Source organism: Pan paniscus, chromosome 23 (genome assembly GCF_029289425.2).
Source record: "Pan paniscus chromosome 23, NHGRI_mPanPan1-v2.0_pri, whole genome shotgun sequence".
Taxonomy (NCBI): domain Eukaryota; kingdom Metazoa; phylum Chordata; class Mammalia; order Primates; family Hominidae; genus Pan; species Pan paniscus.
In genome coordinates this window covers 32229266-32247046 of record NC_085927.1, presented here as the reverse complement: position 1 = coordinate 32247046, position 17781 = coordinate 32229266, and the positions used below count along the sequence as shown (strand labels likewise).

At 48.2% G+C, this 17781-nt stretch overlaps 2 protein-coding genes across 7 annotated transcripts in view; one reads left to right on the top strand and one right to left on the bottom strand.

Annotated features, from left to right (window-relative positions):
• LOC129395163 (immunoglobulin lambda-1 light chain-like) overlaps positions 1–17781 on the bottom strand; it is a 735232-nt gene that overhangs the window by 483999 nt on the left and 233452 nt on the right. The window lies entirely within an intron of this gene.
• On the top strand, positions 6658–16938 carry LOC100976375 (melanoma antigen preferentially expressed in tumors). 6 transcript variants are annotated; one of them, XM_034951692.3, is made up of 6 exons: positions 6658–6899; positions 8566–8601; positions 9216–9334; positions 13554–13876; positions 14309–14917; positions 15996–16938. In XM_034951692.3, exons 3-6 carry the CDS (start codon positions 9314–9316, stop codon positions 16570–16572), a joined length of 1530 nt encoding a protein of 509 aa, XP_034807583.1. In that variant the 5' UTR covers positions 6658–6899; positions 8566–8601; positions 9216–9313; the 3' UTR covers positions 16573–16938. The 6 variants fall into 6 exon arrangements, with proteins under 6 accessions (XP_034807583.1, XP_034807584.1, XP_003805957.1 ...); XM_034951693.3 differs by having other exon boundaries at positions 6693–6899; positions 9237–9334; XM_003805909.5 differs by having other exon boundaries at positions 6778–7103; positions 9237–9334.

Sequence of the window (17781 nt, the reverse complement as noted above, 5' to 3'; positions counted from 1 at the left end):
GGAAACATTCTGAGGTGTTGTTCCCAGGATGCTTTGCACAACAGCACACTGACATATTCCAGAAACAAAAGCTGTCCATATCTAATTTTTAAAAGCCACTGTAGTATGACCTTTCTGTCCTCCTTTTCTTGAAAAAGCATTCTAGACTAAATATTCGTGTCTCCCCAAAATTCATATGTTGAAACCTAACCCTAATGTGATGGTATTTGGAGGTAGGGCCTCTGGGAGGTGATTAGGTCATGAGACCGAAAGTTTTGAGAACCGCTGATCTAGGAAAGATATTTACCAAAAAAGAAAGAAGAGGAGAGGCAAGAGAAGGAAGAGGAGGAAGAGGAGGCCATCTTAGCTCCCCCAGTATCTCACACTAGTAATGGTCAGTATGCAGCAACGACCGCTTTCTCTACTCATTCGCAGTTGGTTCTCTTAGATTTAACAGCTAAATCAACCATAAGTGCAAATATTCATTTCTGTCTCTTTCATTGTAAAACTGTCTTTTATTTCTTTTTACTGTCTTATTTTTGAATTTGCTGGAATAATTTTTGATATCAGCATGCAGTATGCTGTCCACTGCAAATAGACAAAGAGTGTAGAGAAACACAAGACATAAGTATCATCACTGAAGTATATTTTTAATAGGATAGGCCAGACGAAGCAGAGACCATGGGTCCAGGCAGGGAGTGAGGAGAAATGGGGGTGGTGGGTTTTCCCAAGGGGCCTCTCCACAGTGGAGACCAAGAGACACTACTCCATCCCTTGGCTCTAAACCTAGATCTGCACACCCATCTAATAGCATCTGAACTGTCATCAGCTCTGCCATTTCATTATTGTGGTTGATGCTTGGAAAATCTGCTTTCTAGAACACCACTAAAAATCAATGAATAAAATGACAGAGTGTCTTAAAAAGTAAAGGATGTCTTCTTAACTTCTGAATAGAAAGCACAAGTCTTCTCTGTATAATTAGAATCTCCTCCCCTAGTCCTGACTGCACACAATTACTGAGGATGTACCCTATGGTGACCCCAAATGAGTCATACCCTTGCACAATCTCTTCACTTCAATTCAAGAAGAACCTGTGATTTGCTTCTAACCAATAAATATGGCAAAGGTGATGGAATATCTCTCTTTTCATTAGGTTACATTAAATGGCAAAAGAGCTATGGGTGACCTTTAGGAACTCTAGGAGCTTCGGGCACTGACGGCAAATAGCCCCCCAAAACCTTGGCTTCAGTCATACAGCAGCAAGGAAGTGAGTTCTGCCAGTAAGTTTGGAAACATATTCTTCCTCAGTTGAGCCTCAAGATGAAAACACAGCCAAGCCAATGCCCTGATTTCAGGTTGGAAAGACCCTGAACAGATGACTCAGCTAAGCTGATCCCAGACTCCTGATCCAGGAAAACTGGGAGATCATAAATGGGTGTTATTTTAAGGTGCTAGGTTTGCAGAAATTTGTTACACAGCAAGAGAAAACTAAAACCTGGATCATCTTGGTCACTTTGGTCAGATCCAGGTGGAGACAAGGTAAGGAGAGAGACCTCGATCATTGAGTACAGGAATACCTGGGCTCACACTGATGCACATCTTCAAATGAGGTGGCCCCTGAGTTGTCTCAGTGCAATAAGAAGCTGTTGTTCTTCGTCCAACCTTGCCACTGAAGAGGGAGACCAAGTCTCCATTCAGAGGCCATTCACTGCACAGAGGGAGGAGGGAGCTTTTATTTTCATTTTCGCAAAGCCAAGTCCCCTGGGAGATGGTTTCTCTTTCCCACATCATTATAAAGAGCAATGAGAGTTGCATAGGGTCCCATTCCTGAAGCGTCCACCCCCTTGGGATGATGAGCAGAAATGAAAGCAAACACCACCATCTGACTGCCTGACTGGTGTGAAGCCCCGTGACACTGGTCACTCATGGCAGATTTGGTCTCTGTTCCCCGTGGACTTGGAGCACATGTGGGTAAAAATGCTATGGTTGTCCCAGAACAAACAGTGACTGTCAGGCCCATCTTCAGGCTAGAGGCCAAAGATGGCCAGGAAGGCTGTGTTGCCACACCTAGAGACTGAAAATCAAGCTGGGTCCCCCTAAGGGTTGAGAATGGACATAATAAATGAGGAGTGTGGGGCCAGTTCCTGGGCACTGTAGGTACCAAGAGATATGGTTAGAGCCCTCAATGTCACTGCTGCTTCCAGTGCAGAAGATGGTGACTGTTTACCCCAAGTCCCAGACACTGAGGAAGGCTGAGTCAAGGCTGAGCCCAGGCCCCTGAGAAGAGAAAGAAATGCAGAGGGGGATTAACTCAGAGCATGACCCCAGGTAAACTGTACTGGTTCTCTCCACCTGGAGAGAGGAAGAGTCAACCCAGGTGCCCAGGTGCTCTTCCTTTTTTTTAAGACAGAGTCTCACTCTGTTGCCCAGACTGGAGTGCACGAAAACAGCAGTAAAGTTCACAAACTCCTTGCATTCGCCTGCTTAGAAAATCGAAAGGCAAATTGTTTCCATTAATCAGCAAGGTCTCTATGATTTTTATTCCCAGAATGGTTAGGTTGAGAGTGCTGGTCCCTTCAACTCCAGGTTTATTTTAGGTGGTCATAGAAAAACACATATTTTTCTCTCTCAGTTCTCTATCTCACCCGTGCAAAGGTTAGTCCCGACTCAGCCTCTCTCACTTCCAGGAGCAGAGCAGAACAGACTGTCAAATGTGTCCCCGTCCCTTGCTTCCCTCATTGCAGTCTTAAAGTATCTCTTGTCATCACTCTAATTCAGCGCAGGTTGACCTTCACTTTCCAAAATGAAGATACCTCTATTTTCATTGCCGATCAAGGAAAAAAAATCGTATGTTTATGAACTGAGTGTTTGCGTCCCCCCACCACAAATTCATATGTTGAAGCCCTAATCCCCATTGTGGCTGTATGTGGAGATGTGGCCTCTAAGGAAGTAATTAAGATTAAGTGAAGTCACAAGGGTCGGGTTCTCATAACTTTCAGCATCCTTATAAGAAGAAGCACCCATGCTCTCTCTCCACACATGCGTACAAAGGGGTCACGTGAGCACAACGCAAAATGGCCTCAGCCTATAAGCTAAGAGAAGATGCCTCAGAATGACACCCACCTTGCTGACACCTTGATCTTGGACTTCCCAGCCTCCAGAACTGTGAGAAATAAATTTTTGTTGTTTAATCCATCCAGTCTGTGATATTTTGTTATGGCAGCTGAAGCAGTCTAATAAATGATAAAAAAAAAAAGTTCAAGAGAATACAAAAAAGTATTTTATAACAAACAGTGTTATCATTTTAGTGACCATTTTCTGTACATGTTAGCCCACTTATCTAAGACATTCACAAATATGAATTACTGATATCCCAGGAACCTTGTAACTCCTACTCCCCATTTCAGGCCTAGCAGAGCCCCAGGAATATGGCATCCAATTGTAAAGAACTTGAAGCAATGAATGAGTGAATGTTATGGTCATACACAATTTTACATGAATAGAATTACATTAGACAATCATTCACGTGATCTGCATTTTTTTTCAAATATTGCAGACAGACATCATAGTCATAAAAAAGAAGGGAATCTTGCCATTTGCAACAATACGAATGAACCTGGAGGAAATTATGTTAAGTGAAATAAGCCAGATGCAGAAAGACAAATACTGTACGAGCTAATAATATGTGGAATCTAAAAAGTGGAACTCTTTTGACATGGTTTGGTAATATAACACATACAAAAAAAATTAAAGGAAAGGGAAAAAAGAAACACAAAAAGTGGAACTCATAGAGGCAGAGTAGAATGGTAGTTCCCAGGGGCTGTGGGTGGGAGGAATGAGAGATGTTGGTCAAAGGCTACAAAATTTTAGTTATAAGATGGTAAATCCTGAGACTCTAATATACAGCATAGTAACTATAGTTAATAATGCTATATTATTAATTGAAATTTGCTAACAGAGCACACACACATTGACTGCTGGGGTGAAAGATGTGTTAACTAATTTGATTAATCATCAAACAAGGTATATGTGGATCAATGTATATGAATTGTACACCTTGAATCCATACAATTTTTATTTGTCAATTATACCTCAAGAAACCTGGAAAAAAATCAAACATTACAGACATCTTATTGTATTTTCTGTGTCTTATCCAAAAAAAAGCACCCAGAACTCAGCAAAGCACTTGATGTTTGCCCTCACACTGTTCCTCTCCCATTCCAGTTGTCGACCAAAAGGAACCATCAGACAAAAAACACCTCCAAATTTGTTGAATTTATTCAGGAATTAGAATACAAAATTATACGCTGGGCATGGTGGCTCATGCCTGTAATCCCAGCACTTTGGGAGGTCGAGGTAGGAGCAACACTTGAGGCCTGGAGTTCAAGCCCAGCCTGGGAAACACAGTGAGACTCTCTCTACCAAAAAAAAATTTTTTTAATAAAGTAAATACATAAATTAGCTGGGCGTGGTGGTGCATGCCTGTTGTCTTAGCTACTCAGGAGGCTGAGGTGGGAGGACTGCTTGAGCCCGAGAGTTGGAGGCAGTAGTGAACTACGATTATGCACTACACTCCAGCCTGGGTGACAAAGCAAGACCCTGTCTCAAAAAATAAATAAATATAAAAATAAATATAAATTTACAAAAAAAAATTAAAAAAGAGAAAAAGCATTATAACCTAAGATGCTCAGCTATGGCAAGCCACATATGCATCTCAAGAGGGGAAGGCAAAGGGAAGGTTGTATTGGCAAAAAAAGAGATTTAAATAAGCTGCTTGCAAACAGTTCACTGGTTATGAAGACTCAAAACCACAGTTGGCATCAGTTCATTGGTGGAGACGCTGTGCCTAGGCAGGTGTTCTTTCAAAAGCATCTTATCTAAATTATTGTGATCCCAAAACAGGAATGTCTTGCAGGGCTATTTCGAAAAGTCCCGAGACAGCCAACCCTTTTTAAAAATATAGATGGGGTCTTGCTATATCGCTCAGGCTAGTCTTGAATTCCTGGCCTCAGGGGATCCTCCAACCTTGGCCTCCCAAAGTGCTGGGATTACAGGGGTGAGCCACCACACCCAGCTTCCTGAGACAGCTTTTATCTCAGCCATGTAAGCATGAGCCCTTCCCTTTCATATCCTCAGGGTTTTACTTTGGGTCAACAAAAAGTGAGTTTATTTTGGTATGTGCAACTTTCAAACACCCATCGCCATAAAAGAAAGGACCAGCCTTGGCCAGGCACAGTGGCTGATGCCTGTAATCCCAGCACTTTGGGAGGCCGAGGTGGGCGGATCATGAGGTCAGGAGATCAAGACCATCCTGGCTAACACGGTGAAACCCTGTCTCTATTAAAAACAAAAAAATTAGCCAGGCATGGTAGCGGGCACCTGTAGTCCCAGCTACTTGGGAGGCTGAGGCGAGAGAATGGCATGAACCCGGGAGGCGGAGCTTGCAGTGAGCCGAGATCGCGCCACTGCACTCCAGCCTGGGCAAGAGCGAGACTCCGTCTCAAAAAAATAAATAAATAAATAAAGGACCAGCCTCGACTGACAGTCAGCACTCTGCAGGCATCCTCCACAATCCTCTCTCCTCTCTGCCTCTTGCCCTGCAACCTGGCCATGCCATGATTCCTCCCTACCTGTCCTCCTCTGTGGACTTCATGACCACGCTCTGTCCTATGAGGCTGGACCAGGGTCATGTTCACTCACTTCTCTCCCCTCCCTGACATTTGTTCCACTCCCCAACTTGTTCTCCACGCATCGATCTCAATGGAGCAACAGCAATCAGATGATGAAAATAAATAATGGTGGCCAGTCTTCAAATGGATCCCCTTTTCAATCCCGCACTATCCATCTGCTGCCTTCTCATCAGCCCTCTGCCCCAGTTTCTTTCCCTTCTCAAACTGGACAAGCACCGTACTCCGTGAAGATGTGTGCAGCCTGTTCCCATGCCCTGAACACCATCCCTTCAAGCTCCTCTGGCTGCTCCCTGCTCAGGTCTCAGAAAAGGAGAGCTGGGCAACCCTCCCAGGGAGCCGCCCGCCTGTGTAACTTTCAGTACCAGCCTGTTTGCTTTCTTGAGATAATTAGCTACAACGGCCACTTTAAAACAATGGTCTTCTTATTTTGTTTTTTGTTTTCACCCTAAACTTTATAAAGTCAGAAATCGTAAGTCCTTGAGCATCCACAGCCACTCAAGGACGAACCTTTGCTGAATGCCTCAAGCAGAGAGGGGGAGGCTGAGTCTCTGTTTCCCAGGTGAAAACACGACGGTTTTTATCAGCCCTGTTTTATGCGACAATCCCAGGTCGAATCTGGATCAATGCAATGACTTCCTTTGTATGGACCTATGTTTTGTTCGTGCATTCATCTGTGCAGCTGGGAACCCGCAGCTCTGTTCACTGGCATGGGGATGCCTCGGGGAATGGCAGGGCAGAGCCACAAAAAGACAGCCAGCCTCACCACGCGGCCTGTTGCTCTTAGCCACCATGCCCATCATAGCCTGTGGCAGGAGATGTTGGGGTCCCCCCCCGACCCCTTTCAGGAAAACAGTTTGTGGAGGCTGAGTACTTCCCAGGCCTGACTGATAAAACAATTCAAAAGACTCAAAAGAGATTCCTCGCCTGTCCCGTCCCTTGAAGGGCCTTGAACACGGGGTCCTTCCGCTTGGCTCCTAGCCCGTCCCTCTCCCCTTACCAGGAAAGGATCCTCCCCATCTCTGCAGAAGCCTGACCATCCCCCTAGAGGGCCTGGGAGGAAGTGGGTTTTGCATACAGTCCCTGTTGACTCTAGTGCCCCCTGCTGGCCCCAGACGCGAGTTCCGGCGAGGCTTCAGGGTGCAGCTCCCCCGCAGCCAGAAGCCGGGCCTGCAGCGCCTCAGCACCGCTCCGGGACACCCCACCCGCTTCCCAGGCGTGACCTGTCAACCGGTCTGTATTGGCGACAAAAGGAGCAGCCCTGAATGTAGGGAAAGCAGGGCGGAGTCCTCTGCAGGCTCGGGGGAGGGGAGGGGCGTGAATGCGTGGATTTCTGTGGCGAGTGGAAACACGGGGAGTGGAGGGGAGCATGCGCGGGCCTCAGAAAGTTCTGGGAAACCGACTCCCGGGAGCAGGGAGGAACGCGCGCTCCAGAGAGTAAGTTAATTGAATCCCGGGGGGTGGTCTCTTCAGCCCGGGGGGGTTACAGAAGTAGGTAAATCCAGAGATTACCCAGCCAAGGGCAGGGGCATCTTTTCTAGACATGCGGGGCGGGGTGGGGCGAGAACTTGAGCTCAGGGGATCCTGGAACCGGCCCCTGCACCCCGCATCCCACTGAAGAAAAGGGAGGTCGCCAGAAGCACAGACCCACGACAGAGTCCAGACTTGGACGTCTCCGTGATCCCAGAACACCCCATCCCACACTCCCAGTCAGCCCCCCGCCTCCCCACTGCCTCTCCATTCGCCCACCGCACCCCCTTTTTCCACCCTGCCCCCACCCTACTGTCTGGTGGGAAAGGCCGCAGCCATCACGTATTCACGCATCCCCACCTCTCCTCCACCCCTCACCCCCACCTCTCCTCCACCCCTCACCCCCCCACCTTCTGACTTTCTTTCCACATCCCCACCCCCTCCCCCACTCTCTGCCTCTTTTCCCTCCCCCTCCCCAACCCTTTGTTTTTCTTACACATCCCCACACCTCCCCCAACCTCTGTCTTCTCTCATCCCCACCCCCACCCTGTTTCCCTTCCCCCATTCCCGCCCTGGCCCGCTTTCTGTCTCCCTTCCCCCATCCCCACCCCTCCCCCACCTTCTGTCTCCCTTCCCCCATCCCCATCCCTCCCCCACCTTCTGTCTCCCTTCCCCCATCCCCACCCCTCCCCCGCCTTCTACCTTCCGCCATCCTCACCCCTCCCCCACCCTGTCTCCCTTCCCCCACCCCTCCCCCACCCTCTGTCTCCGTTCCTAATCCCCACGCCTCCACCACTGTTTGTTTCCCTTCCCCCATCCCGACCCCCCACCCCACCCTGTGTTCCTTCCTCCATCCCCCCCCACTGTCTTTCTTCTCGGTTCCCCACCCTGTCTCCCTTCCCGCGTGCCCACCCCTCCCTCACCCTGTCTCCCTTCCCCCATGCCCGCCCCTCCCCCACCCTGTCTTCCTTCCCCCATGCCCACCCCTCCCCTACCCTGTCTTCCTTCCCCCATGCCCACCCCTCCCCCACCCTGTCTTCCTTCCCCCATTCCTAACTCTCCTCCCGCCCCGCCTTCCCCACCCCCATCTCTCCTCCTTCCCCACCCCCATCTCCTCCCCACCCCCAGCCTCCTCTGCTCTCCAACTTCCTCTCCCCTTTTCCCCTCCTCCTGCTCCCTTCTCCTCTGCTTCTCCCCCCACTGCCCCTCCCCCACTGCCCCTCCTCCTCCCAGTCTTTGAAAACAAGCCCCTCTCGACACTCTGGGCGACCTCACTGGATCTCGTGAGATTTTGCCCTGGAAGGACTGAGAAACGGGGATTGGTCAGACCAGGCTGCTCAGCCCCCCGGCCCCCACCGCCCCCCCCGCCCCCGCCCCACGCAGCGGCTAGGGCGCTTAGCTGAGCCATTGTCTCGTTTTTTCCTTCCAGCAACTTCGCGGTGTGGTGAACTCTCTGAGGAAAAACGTAAGTTCGAGCCCTGATTCCTCCGCTTCCCCGCAGGGTGACCTTGGGCTTGTGCCCCCGGCACCACCCCTGTCCCGGGTCCCTGTTTTCTCTCTGGAAATGGGTTGAAGACCAAAGAAAATAATGTGCGCCACTTGGGTCACCCCGGGCCGCCTGCCCCGGAAAATTGGCCCCAGTTGAGGAGTTGTGGCTGTAAGGATGCCTTGAACCGAGGCGGCGGTGCTCGTGGTTGGAGCTCTCCAGGGTGGGTGCGCATTTGTAATGCGGTGGATGCTCTGGGACTCGGCCCCTCTGAAGGTGCTGGGGGTTGGGGACGGCCCAGGCAGTGGCGTAGGCGTCCTAGGAAGGCGGGAGCAGAGGCAGAAATGTCGCTGCAAGACCGTAGTCAGGGTCCTTGACCACAGGGGTCACTTGTGACCAACCACATGGTCTGTTGTTCCTCCTGCCCCCTGGTTCAGCCCAGGAAACACTGGTGCTCAGGTTTGGAGCCAGAGATTTGCACTGAAAGGGCGGGATTGAGTCGCCAGTTGTCAGTTTCCTCAGCAGTATTTGCGGAGGTTTTCACAGGAGGCCGTTGCTTCGTAAATATTATACATGTATTCTTCTTTTTGGAGCATTTTGATTATTACTCTCAGACGTGCGTGGAAACAAGTGACTGAGACCTAGAAATCCAAGCGTTGGAGGTCCTGAGGCCAGCCTAAGTCGCTTCAAAATGGAACGAAGGCGTTTGCGGGTAAGAAGGTCCCCTGAGCTGTCTGAGGTGCTCAGAGAAGCCCTGTTCCCCTCTGTCCTTGTCACTTGAGCCAGATGGGAGCTGCATCCTGAGGTCCCTCACAGTAGACGAAGAGGCAGGAGCCGCTTTTATTGTTTCTGGTCATTTCCACAAAAGAGCATTTCACTTCCCCTGCTGTCTTTGTATGAGAGTCAACCTTAGGGCCGGGCGCGGTGGCTCATGCCTGTAATCCCAGCACTTTGGGAGGCTGAGGCGGGCGGATCACCAGGTCAGGAGATTGAGACCATTCCTGGCTAACACTGTGAAACCCCGCGTCTACTAAAAGTACAAAAAATTAGCCGGGCGTGGTGGCATGCACCTGTAGTCCCAGCTACTCAAGTGGCTGAGGCAGGAGAATCGCTTGAACCCAGGAGGCGAAGGTTGCAGTAAGCCAAGATCATGCCACTGCACTCCAGCCTGGCGACAGAGCGAGACTCCATCTCCAAAAATAAAAATTAACCCTAGGCCAGGCATGGTGGCTCATGCATGTAATCCCAATCCCAGTACTATGGGAGGGCAGATCACCTGAGGTCAGGAGTTCGAGACTAGCCTGGCCAAAATGGTGAAATCCTGTCTTTACTAAAAATAGAAAAAAAATTAGCTGGGCGTGGTGGCCCACATCTGTAGTCCCAGCTACTCCGGAGGCTGAGACAGGAGCAGGAGAATCGCTTGAACCCAGGAGGTGGAGGTTGCAGTGAGCCAAGATGGTGCCAGTGCACTCTAGCCTGGGCAACAAGAGTGAAACAACTCCTCCAAAAAGAAAAAAAAAAATCTTAATGCATTGTGGACCTTATTGCCAAAGCCACGATTACATTCAGAACCTTTCCCCGGGGTAATCAGATGCAAAAGCCCACACTTCCAGTGGTGTCAGAGAGTATGAGCTCAAGGAGGCTTTGATCTCACTGCCCCATGGGCTTGGGCCATTAGGGGTAAGTGTCGGTCCTGGGAAGTGAGCAACAAGATTGCACTGCCTCATCCTTGGGTGCCACCTGGGGAGATCAGGGAGAACATGCAACCTGGGTTGAAGCCGGGAGACTTGTGCTGGAACCAAAGGCTCAAGGACGGCACAGTGCGTTGGACTGTGGGACCGTGCTCGGGTGCTGTTGGTATCCACAAGCATGTAATCCCAGCACTTTGGGAGGCTGAAATGGGTGGATCACTTGAGCCCAGGAGTTCAAGACCAGCCTGGGAAACATAGTAAGACCCTGTCTCTAAAAAGAAAAAGAGGCTGGGCATGGTGGCTCACTCCTGTAATCTCAACACTTTGGGAGGCCTAGACAGGCAGATCACTTGAGGTCAGGAGTTTGAGACCAGCCTGGCCAACATGGTGAAACCCCGTCTCTACTAAAAATACAAAAATATAGCCGTGGGCCAAGGGGCTGGCCATTGGAGATTATGTTTGTGGTAAAGGCCTGACCTGCTGCTTGTGAACAGCCCCAGTGTGGAAGAGGACACCTAACCATAAAGAGAAGGTCTTCTGACAGCTTCCTTAATTGCAGGGATGTGTGCTTTCAGCCCTTGTTTATTTCTTTCCTGGCTCCAAGATTCCTAAGAAACCACAAGGTCTTTCAGACTTGAAAATGTTGCTGTCCTAGGTTTGGTCACCAATATTACTCTCTATCCCACCTCTCCAGCCCACATTCCTAGATTTAATCTTGTCAAGGCTGTTTGCCAAGAGGATCCTGACTTTCTGGGAGAAAACACCCTTTCCCTCTAGGGAGGGAGGAAGATTGAACTCCCTCCCTGCCTCAGTGATTACCTTGGCTTTACTGGAACTATCTTTCATCTTCCTTAGCCATTCCCCTTTTTAATTTCTCTACTCCATCCAGGCCAAAGTCTTTCAATTCCGCCCCCAAAAAAACCTATCTGTCTTTGTGGTAATCCACTCAGTCCCATTACAAATGCCCAGCCTTACTTCTGACTAACTCCTAATTGTAGTGTAATTTTGACCCACCTTCCTTCAGGACAGCCTTGACTTTCAAAGTCTGGAAGACCAGCCACCCCTCTGTTGTTCCTCCCTTTCTCCCTGGATAGGCATGTGATTTGCTGTGTTAGGGAACATGGGGTATAAGTGACAATTTGATACTTGGGGATTGTTTGGGAGTGGGGAGGGGTGATGTCATGATGCTCTTCATAAAGCTATCTTAACTGGAATATTTGGGTAATTTTGATGTGGCCAAAAATTCCCCTAACAGTTATACTCTCTGGGTGATTTTGTTCACTTTTTCTTTCCTTTTTGTAAATGGACGTCCCATTCAATCAGTTGAACCTGAAGTAAGTAAAAAACCCCATCAGGATTCACTGGCTGGAGATCCAGGAATGTAATTAGATTTGGCTCTTCCATTGGCAGCGTGGAGTTGAAAGGGGAGGTATGCCCAGAAAGGCCTGTAATAGCTTCAGAGGGGCCAGAGGAGGGACCCAGAGGCCATGGAGTCAATGTTGTGGTCTTCCCAGAGGTCTGGGCAGATGGCTTCTGCACCACAGCTGGGTCTGGTGAGTCGGGAGCCTCAGGCTATGGCCACTGCCTCCTTCTACTGTCACCTCAGGGTCTCCACGGGCCATGAGGGCCAATGCTGCTTAGATGGTTTTCCTTTTTCTTTCCTTACAAAGGAACAGGCTTTGTTCTTGTCTCTAAATGTAGTTTTGCCTTAATCCCAAACATTTTTCTTTGGCTATTGGATTGATTTCTTAATTGATACACAATAATTGTACATATTTATAGGGTACATGTGAAATTTCAGTTTATGCATATATAGTGTGTAATGATCAAATTATGGTAATTAGTATAACCATTACCTGGAACATTTATTATTTATATTGAATCCCAAACATTTTGATTTCTGCCATTTTGTATATGTTAAAAATAATTTCTTAAACGGCTTTTTTTTTTTTTTTGGAAAATAAAAGACATCTACTTTGAATTTTACTTTATTACAATTTAAATAGTATGTGGCAAGCAATTATAATTTGCATCATTTATGATTTTTTAAATCAGTGATTTACTAGTTAGGCTTTTTTTTAACTACAAGGTTAAAAAATATTCCATTTTAACTAAAAGGTTAAAAAATATTCCATAGATTTTTTTCTTTTTCTTTTCAGATGCTTTGGAATTAAAGACATTTTCTTTCTTTTTTTTTTTTTTTTTTTTAATAGAGATGAGGTCTCCTTGTGTTGCCCAGGCTGGTCTTGAACTCCTGGGCTCAAGCCATTCTCCCACCTTGGCCTCCCAAAATGCTGGGATTACAGACATGAGCCACTGTGCTGGAGGGTGGAGGCTTTTTCAAGATATCTAGTATACAAGATGGTAACTGTAGTTAATAATGTATTGTATACATGAAAATTGCTAAGAGTATATTTCAAGTGTTCTCACCACACATATGTGAGATCATACGTATGTTAATTAGCTTAAGGTACCTATTCTACAATGTATACATATTTCAGAGCATCATATTGTACACCATAAATATACACAATTTTTATTTCTCCATTTTAAAACTAATGTTTTGGGAGAAAAGAACCAGGCTTTGTTTTACTGTGAAGTGTTTGCTCCGCTGATTTCCATGTCAAAGTAGTAACTCTTAATATACGTAAAAGAGACGCACTTAAAATACATGTCTCAGAATGTTTTTTTTTTTATTTTACTTCCAATTGCTGTGTAATACTGTTGTGCTGCTTCTGTAGTTTCTCATTTAAAATTTTTTAATGAAACATAATGGCATCCATTATGCATTGTGTGTGTGTTCCTCATCTTTCCCATCTGGCTTATTTGTTGGAGCAGAGAAGGATGCTGTCCTGGGCTATGTGACACTCCCATTTGAATTGCCTTTGAGTGATCATCAGAAACTTTTTCCCAAAATGAGCAGGGTCAGCCCTCAGGCTCCTTAGTTCTCACTTCCCAGGGGGACTAGAATTAAATAGAGTAGTGGGTAGATACAGGATGGTGCCAGTGGCCGTCCTGTCCCCTCCTCTACACTTGATGAGATGTTCATCCTGGTGCCAGCAGAGCTGTGGCTTTGTGGCCACCGAGTGCAGAGTGGAATCGGGGTAAACTGAGAACTCCCCTGCTGTTGCTAGCACAGTGACTTTGGCCCTAAGTTGGTCCTTCAGAAGGGTGAGGAAAAGATAGAGTTGCTTATGCTTGGGCTGAAAGGGATGCCTCGTTCCCTGTATGTTTCCTCAGGGTTCCATTCAGAGCCGATACATGAGCATGAGTGTGTGGACAAGCCCACGGAGACTTGTGGAGCTGGCAGGGCAGAGCCTGCTGGAGGATGAGGCCCTGGCCATTGCCGCCCTGGAGTTGCTGCCGAGGGAGCTCTTCCCGCCACTCTTCATGGCAGCCTTTGACGGGAGACACAGCCAGACCCTGAAGGCAATGGTGCAGGCCTGGCCCTTCACCTGCCTCCCTCTGGGAGTGCTGATGAAGGGACAACATCTTGACCCGGAGACCTTCAAAGCTGTGCTTGATGGACTTGATGTGCTCCTTGCCCAGGAGGTTCGCCCCAGGTAAGGGTGACCTAGCAGCTTGGTGTGGGGCCCTGGGAACCTGAGCAGGATGCAGCTGGGGTCAGGGAGCATGGAGCGCCTAAGGCTGGGCCAGAGGCTCTGATGGTTGCCAGCAAGGAAGTTCAGGGAGGCCTTGGGGCTACTGCAGGGGTCACTCTTGGAATGGGCTTCTGGACATGGGGCACTGATTAAAATGCAGAGGTGTCTGAAGGAACATGCACCTGCTTCCTCCTGGTGGGGTGGGAATTGGGGACCAGGAAGGATCCCAGGATCCTAGTGGGAAAGGGAGCAGCTGATGCCTGAAGTACGAAGTAAAAGTGCAGATCTAAGGTGGATGTCTGTTTGGTTCTTACCTACATTATGAGACTCACGGTCTTATTTTGAGTTGATCTTAAAGCATCATCTCAGCTAATTACCTGTTTTTCCCCACAGGAGGTGGAAACTTCAAGTGCTGGATTTACGGAAGAACTCTCATCAGGACTTCTGGACTGTATGGTCTGGAAACAGGGCCAGTCTGTACTCATTTCCAGAGCCAGAAGCAGCTCAGCCCATGACAAAGAAGCGAAAAGTAGATGGTTTGAGCACAGAGGCAGAGCAGCCCTTCATTCCAGTAGAGGTGCTCGTAGACCTGTTCCTCAAGGAAGGTGCCTGTGATGAATTGTTCTCCTACCTCGTTGAGAAAGTGAAGCAAAAGAAAGATGTACTACGCCTGTGCTGTAAGAAGCTGAAGATTTTTGCAATGCCCATGCAGGATATCAAGATGATCCTGAAAATGGTGCAGCTGGACTCTATTGAAGATTTGGAAGTGACTTGTACCTGGAAGCTACCCACCTTGGCGAAATTTTCTCCTTACCTGGGCCAGATGATTAATCTGCGTAGACTCCTCGTCTCCCACATCCATGCGTCTTCCTACATTTCCCCGGAGAAGGAAGAGCAGTATATCGCCCAGTTCACCTCTCAATTCCTCAGTCTGCAGTGCCTGCAGGCTCTCTATATGGACTCTTTATTTTTCCTTAGAGGCCGCCTGGATCAGTTGCTCAGGTGAGGGATGGTGAGATTTCTCTGCAGACCAGAGCAAGCCCTTCCTTATTGCAGTACACAATAAAGGATATCTTGTATGTGCCAGCCACCAATAATGCAAGAGTGAGCAAGTCACTACCAGTTAACACGTCTTGTTCACCACTGTCCCCAAGCATGGTATCACATAACTACTACTCATAAGGGTTAGAGATATACATTAGGATAGATGCTATTAACAGTGACTCCTTGTTAGAAAACTCTGTAATGGGAGGTTGGGGCCTGGCAAGGGTGGCTTTAGGCATTCTTCCTTAGGACGTGATGCCTAAGATGATCAAAAATAAGCAAGGAGGGCATTGAAGAAGGGAAAGCCCATCAAAGGTGAGATTTGAAATTGTAAGCTGTGCGCTCACCAGCTTCTCAACATGAGCTGCTCCCTCTAAACCTGCCTCAAATTTCCTGTCTGTAAAGGGTGATTTAGAATTCCAGTTAAGGTAATAGGTGGGAAATGCAGGATTCTGGAGATGTGGGAGAAGGAACAACAGAGAAATTGCAAAAATTGATAGGTGGTTTGCTGATGATACAGTGACCTAAGGTAGCCCTGCAGCCTGGGAACCCCCTTTGGACGTTGCTGACCTTGCCCCAGTTTGTCCACTGTGAATACTCCCTAGTAGCTTCATCAGGCACAGAGATAGAGGTGACTGGGGCCCAGGCAGTGGCAGAAGGAAGCCCGAGTTGAAAGAAAGTATTTTCAGTTGTATCTTCAAATACTAAAATTCACTGATGCCTTTCCTTGCTTGAGACATCAAATCAGGCTCTCAATTCAATTCATGCTCACACCACCTAAGAGGTCTGTGTTGGACCCTGCCTCACAGATCAGCCAAGGGAGTGTTTGAGATCTTTGTTTACTTGACCCACGTAGCAAATGATGGAGAAAGGACTAAACCTGAACTTGTACTCCTTGAATGCTCCTTTACAGCACGGCATCCTGGCGGTTAACCATCATCAGGAAGACTTTGGGTTTTGGTGAAACGGGCCTCTCTCCAGTCTCCCCACCCCACTACCACCATTCCCCAGCACTAACTGCTTTGTCTATTTGCAGGCACATGGTGAACCCCTTGGAAACCCTCTCAATAACTAACTGCCGGCTTTCGGAAGGGGATGTGATGCATCTGTCCCAGAGTCCCAGCGTCAGTCAGCTAAGTGTCCTGAGTCTAAGTGGGGTCATGCTGACCGATGTAAGTCCCGAGCCCCTCCAAGCTCTGCTGGAGAGAGCCTCTGCCACCCTCCAGGACCTGGTCTTTGATGAGTGTAGGATCACGGATGATCAGCTCCTTGCCCTCCTGCCTTCCCTGAGCCACTGTTCCCAGCTTAAGACCTTAAGCTTCTACGGGAATTCCATCTCCATATCTGCCCTGCAGAGTCTCCTGCAGCACCTCATCGGGCTGAGAAATCTGACCCACGTGCTGTATCCTGTCCCCCTGGAGAGTTATGAGTACGTCCATGGTACCTTCCACCTGGAAAGGCTTGCCTATCTGCATGCCAGGCTCAGGGAGTTGCTGTGTGAGTTGGGGCGGCCCAGCATGGTCTGGCTTAGTGCCAACCCCTGTCCTCACTGTGGGGACAGAAGCTTCTATGACCCAGAGCCCATCCTGTGCCCCTGTTTCATGCGTAACTAGCTGGGTGCACATATCAAATGCTTCATTCTGCATACTTGGACACTAAAGCCAGGATGTGCATGCATCTTGAAGCAACAAAGCAGCCACAGTTTCAGACAGATGTTCAGTGTGAGTGAGGAAAAAATGTTCAGTGAGGAAAAAACATTCAGACAAATGTTCAGTGAGGAAAAAAAGGGGAAGTTGGGGGTAGGCAGATGTTGACTTGAGGAGTTAATGTGATCTTTGGGGAGATACATCTTATAGAGTTAGAAATAGAATCTGAATTTCTAAAGGGAGATTCTGGCTTGGGAAGTACATGTAGGAGTTAATCCCTGTGTAGACTGTTGTAAAGAAACTGTTAAAAATAAAGAGAAGCAATGTGAAGCACCTGGTGTCTTGTAGTATATGAACCTGCTTTCCCAGTTAAACCTCAGGAAATCTCTAGTTGCTGATTAAATAAAACACTGCTCATCCATGGTACTTATACCTTTAGGCTGGACAAGGTCCCAGCCCCCAGATCTCATGACACCATTCATCTCTTTGGGGCATCTGTTATCTCCTTGCTTATTTCTTTGGTGTTCAAAGGGTCAGAGCATGCAAGGTACATCCTCAGGGCCTGGAACATACTAAGGAAGGGGCCGGTAATGAACACCACTGAGTGAAGGGTTCTTCACAGGAGCCCTCACTACTAAACCCTTGAGACCCTGGACTCAGTCCTCCCTGTTTTCCAGTGGACTCATAAGCCTCCATCCCTGGCCTGTGGCTGTGCCAGTATTGGGCTTGACTGTGCACAAGTCAGACCTCCCGTACTGGAAGGGGATGTCCAGTACTGCACTTGAAGTGGAGCCTCTGGGCCTCACCAACCCATCCCACCAGGTCCAACCCCTTTCTGAATTTGTGACCCATTAAAAACATGTTAATTCCTTTTGGCAAAACACTAAGATCATATTTATTTAGTATTTGTACCCGCATTAAAAATAGGACGACATCTTGGGTCCTATCAGTGAGAAAATTACTTCTGCGACATAAGAGTCCCCCCATCAATGAGGTGGTAAACTGAATCTAAGCCAGTGAGATGCCTTGGATTTGGGGTCCCAAGAGTGAACAAACTCATGGCAAGTGCTAGGGAGCACTTCAGGGGAAGTAGATGAATGAATGTCAGATTTGGGAGTTGGGGGTAGGTGGAGGCCACCTTATAGAACAATCTATCCAAAAGGATGAGAGATGTCA

Bases quoted from the DNA above. Each gene is read 5' to 3' on its own strand.
- LOC100976375 (XM_034951692.3), top strand. From the start codon at position 9,314: ATGGAACGAAGGCGTTTGCGG. The intron at 13,877-14,308 runs GTAAGGGTGACC...TTTTCCCCACAG, and splicing joins GCCCAGGAGGTTCGCCCCAG to GAGGTGGAAACTTCAAGTGC. The intron at 14,918-15,995 runs GTGAGGGATGGT...GTCTATTTGCAG, and splicing joins CGCCTGGATCAGTTGCTCAG to GCACATGGTGAACCCCTTGG.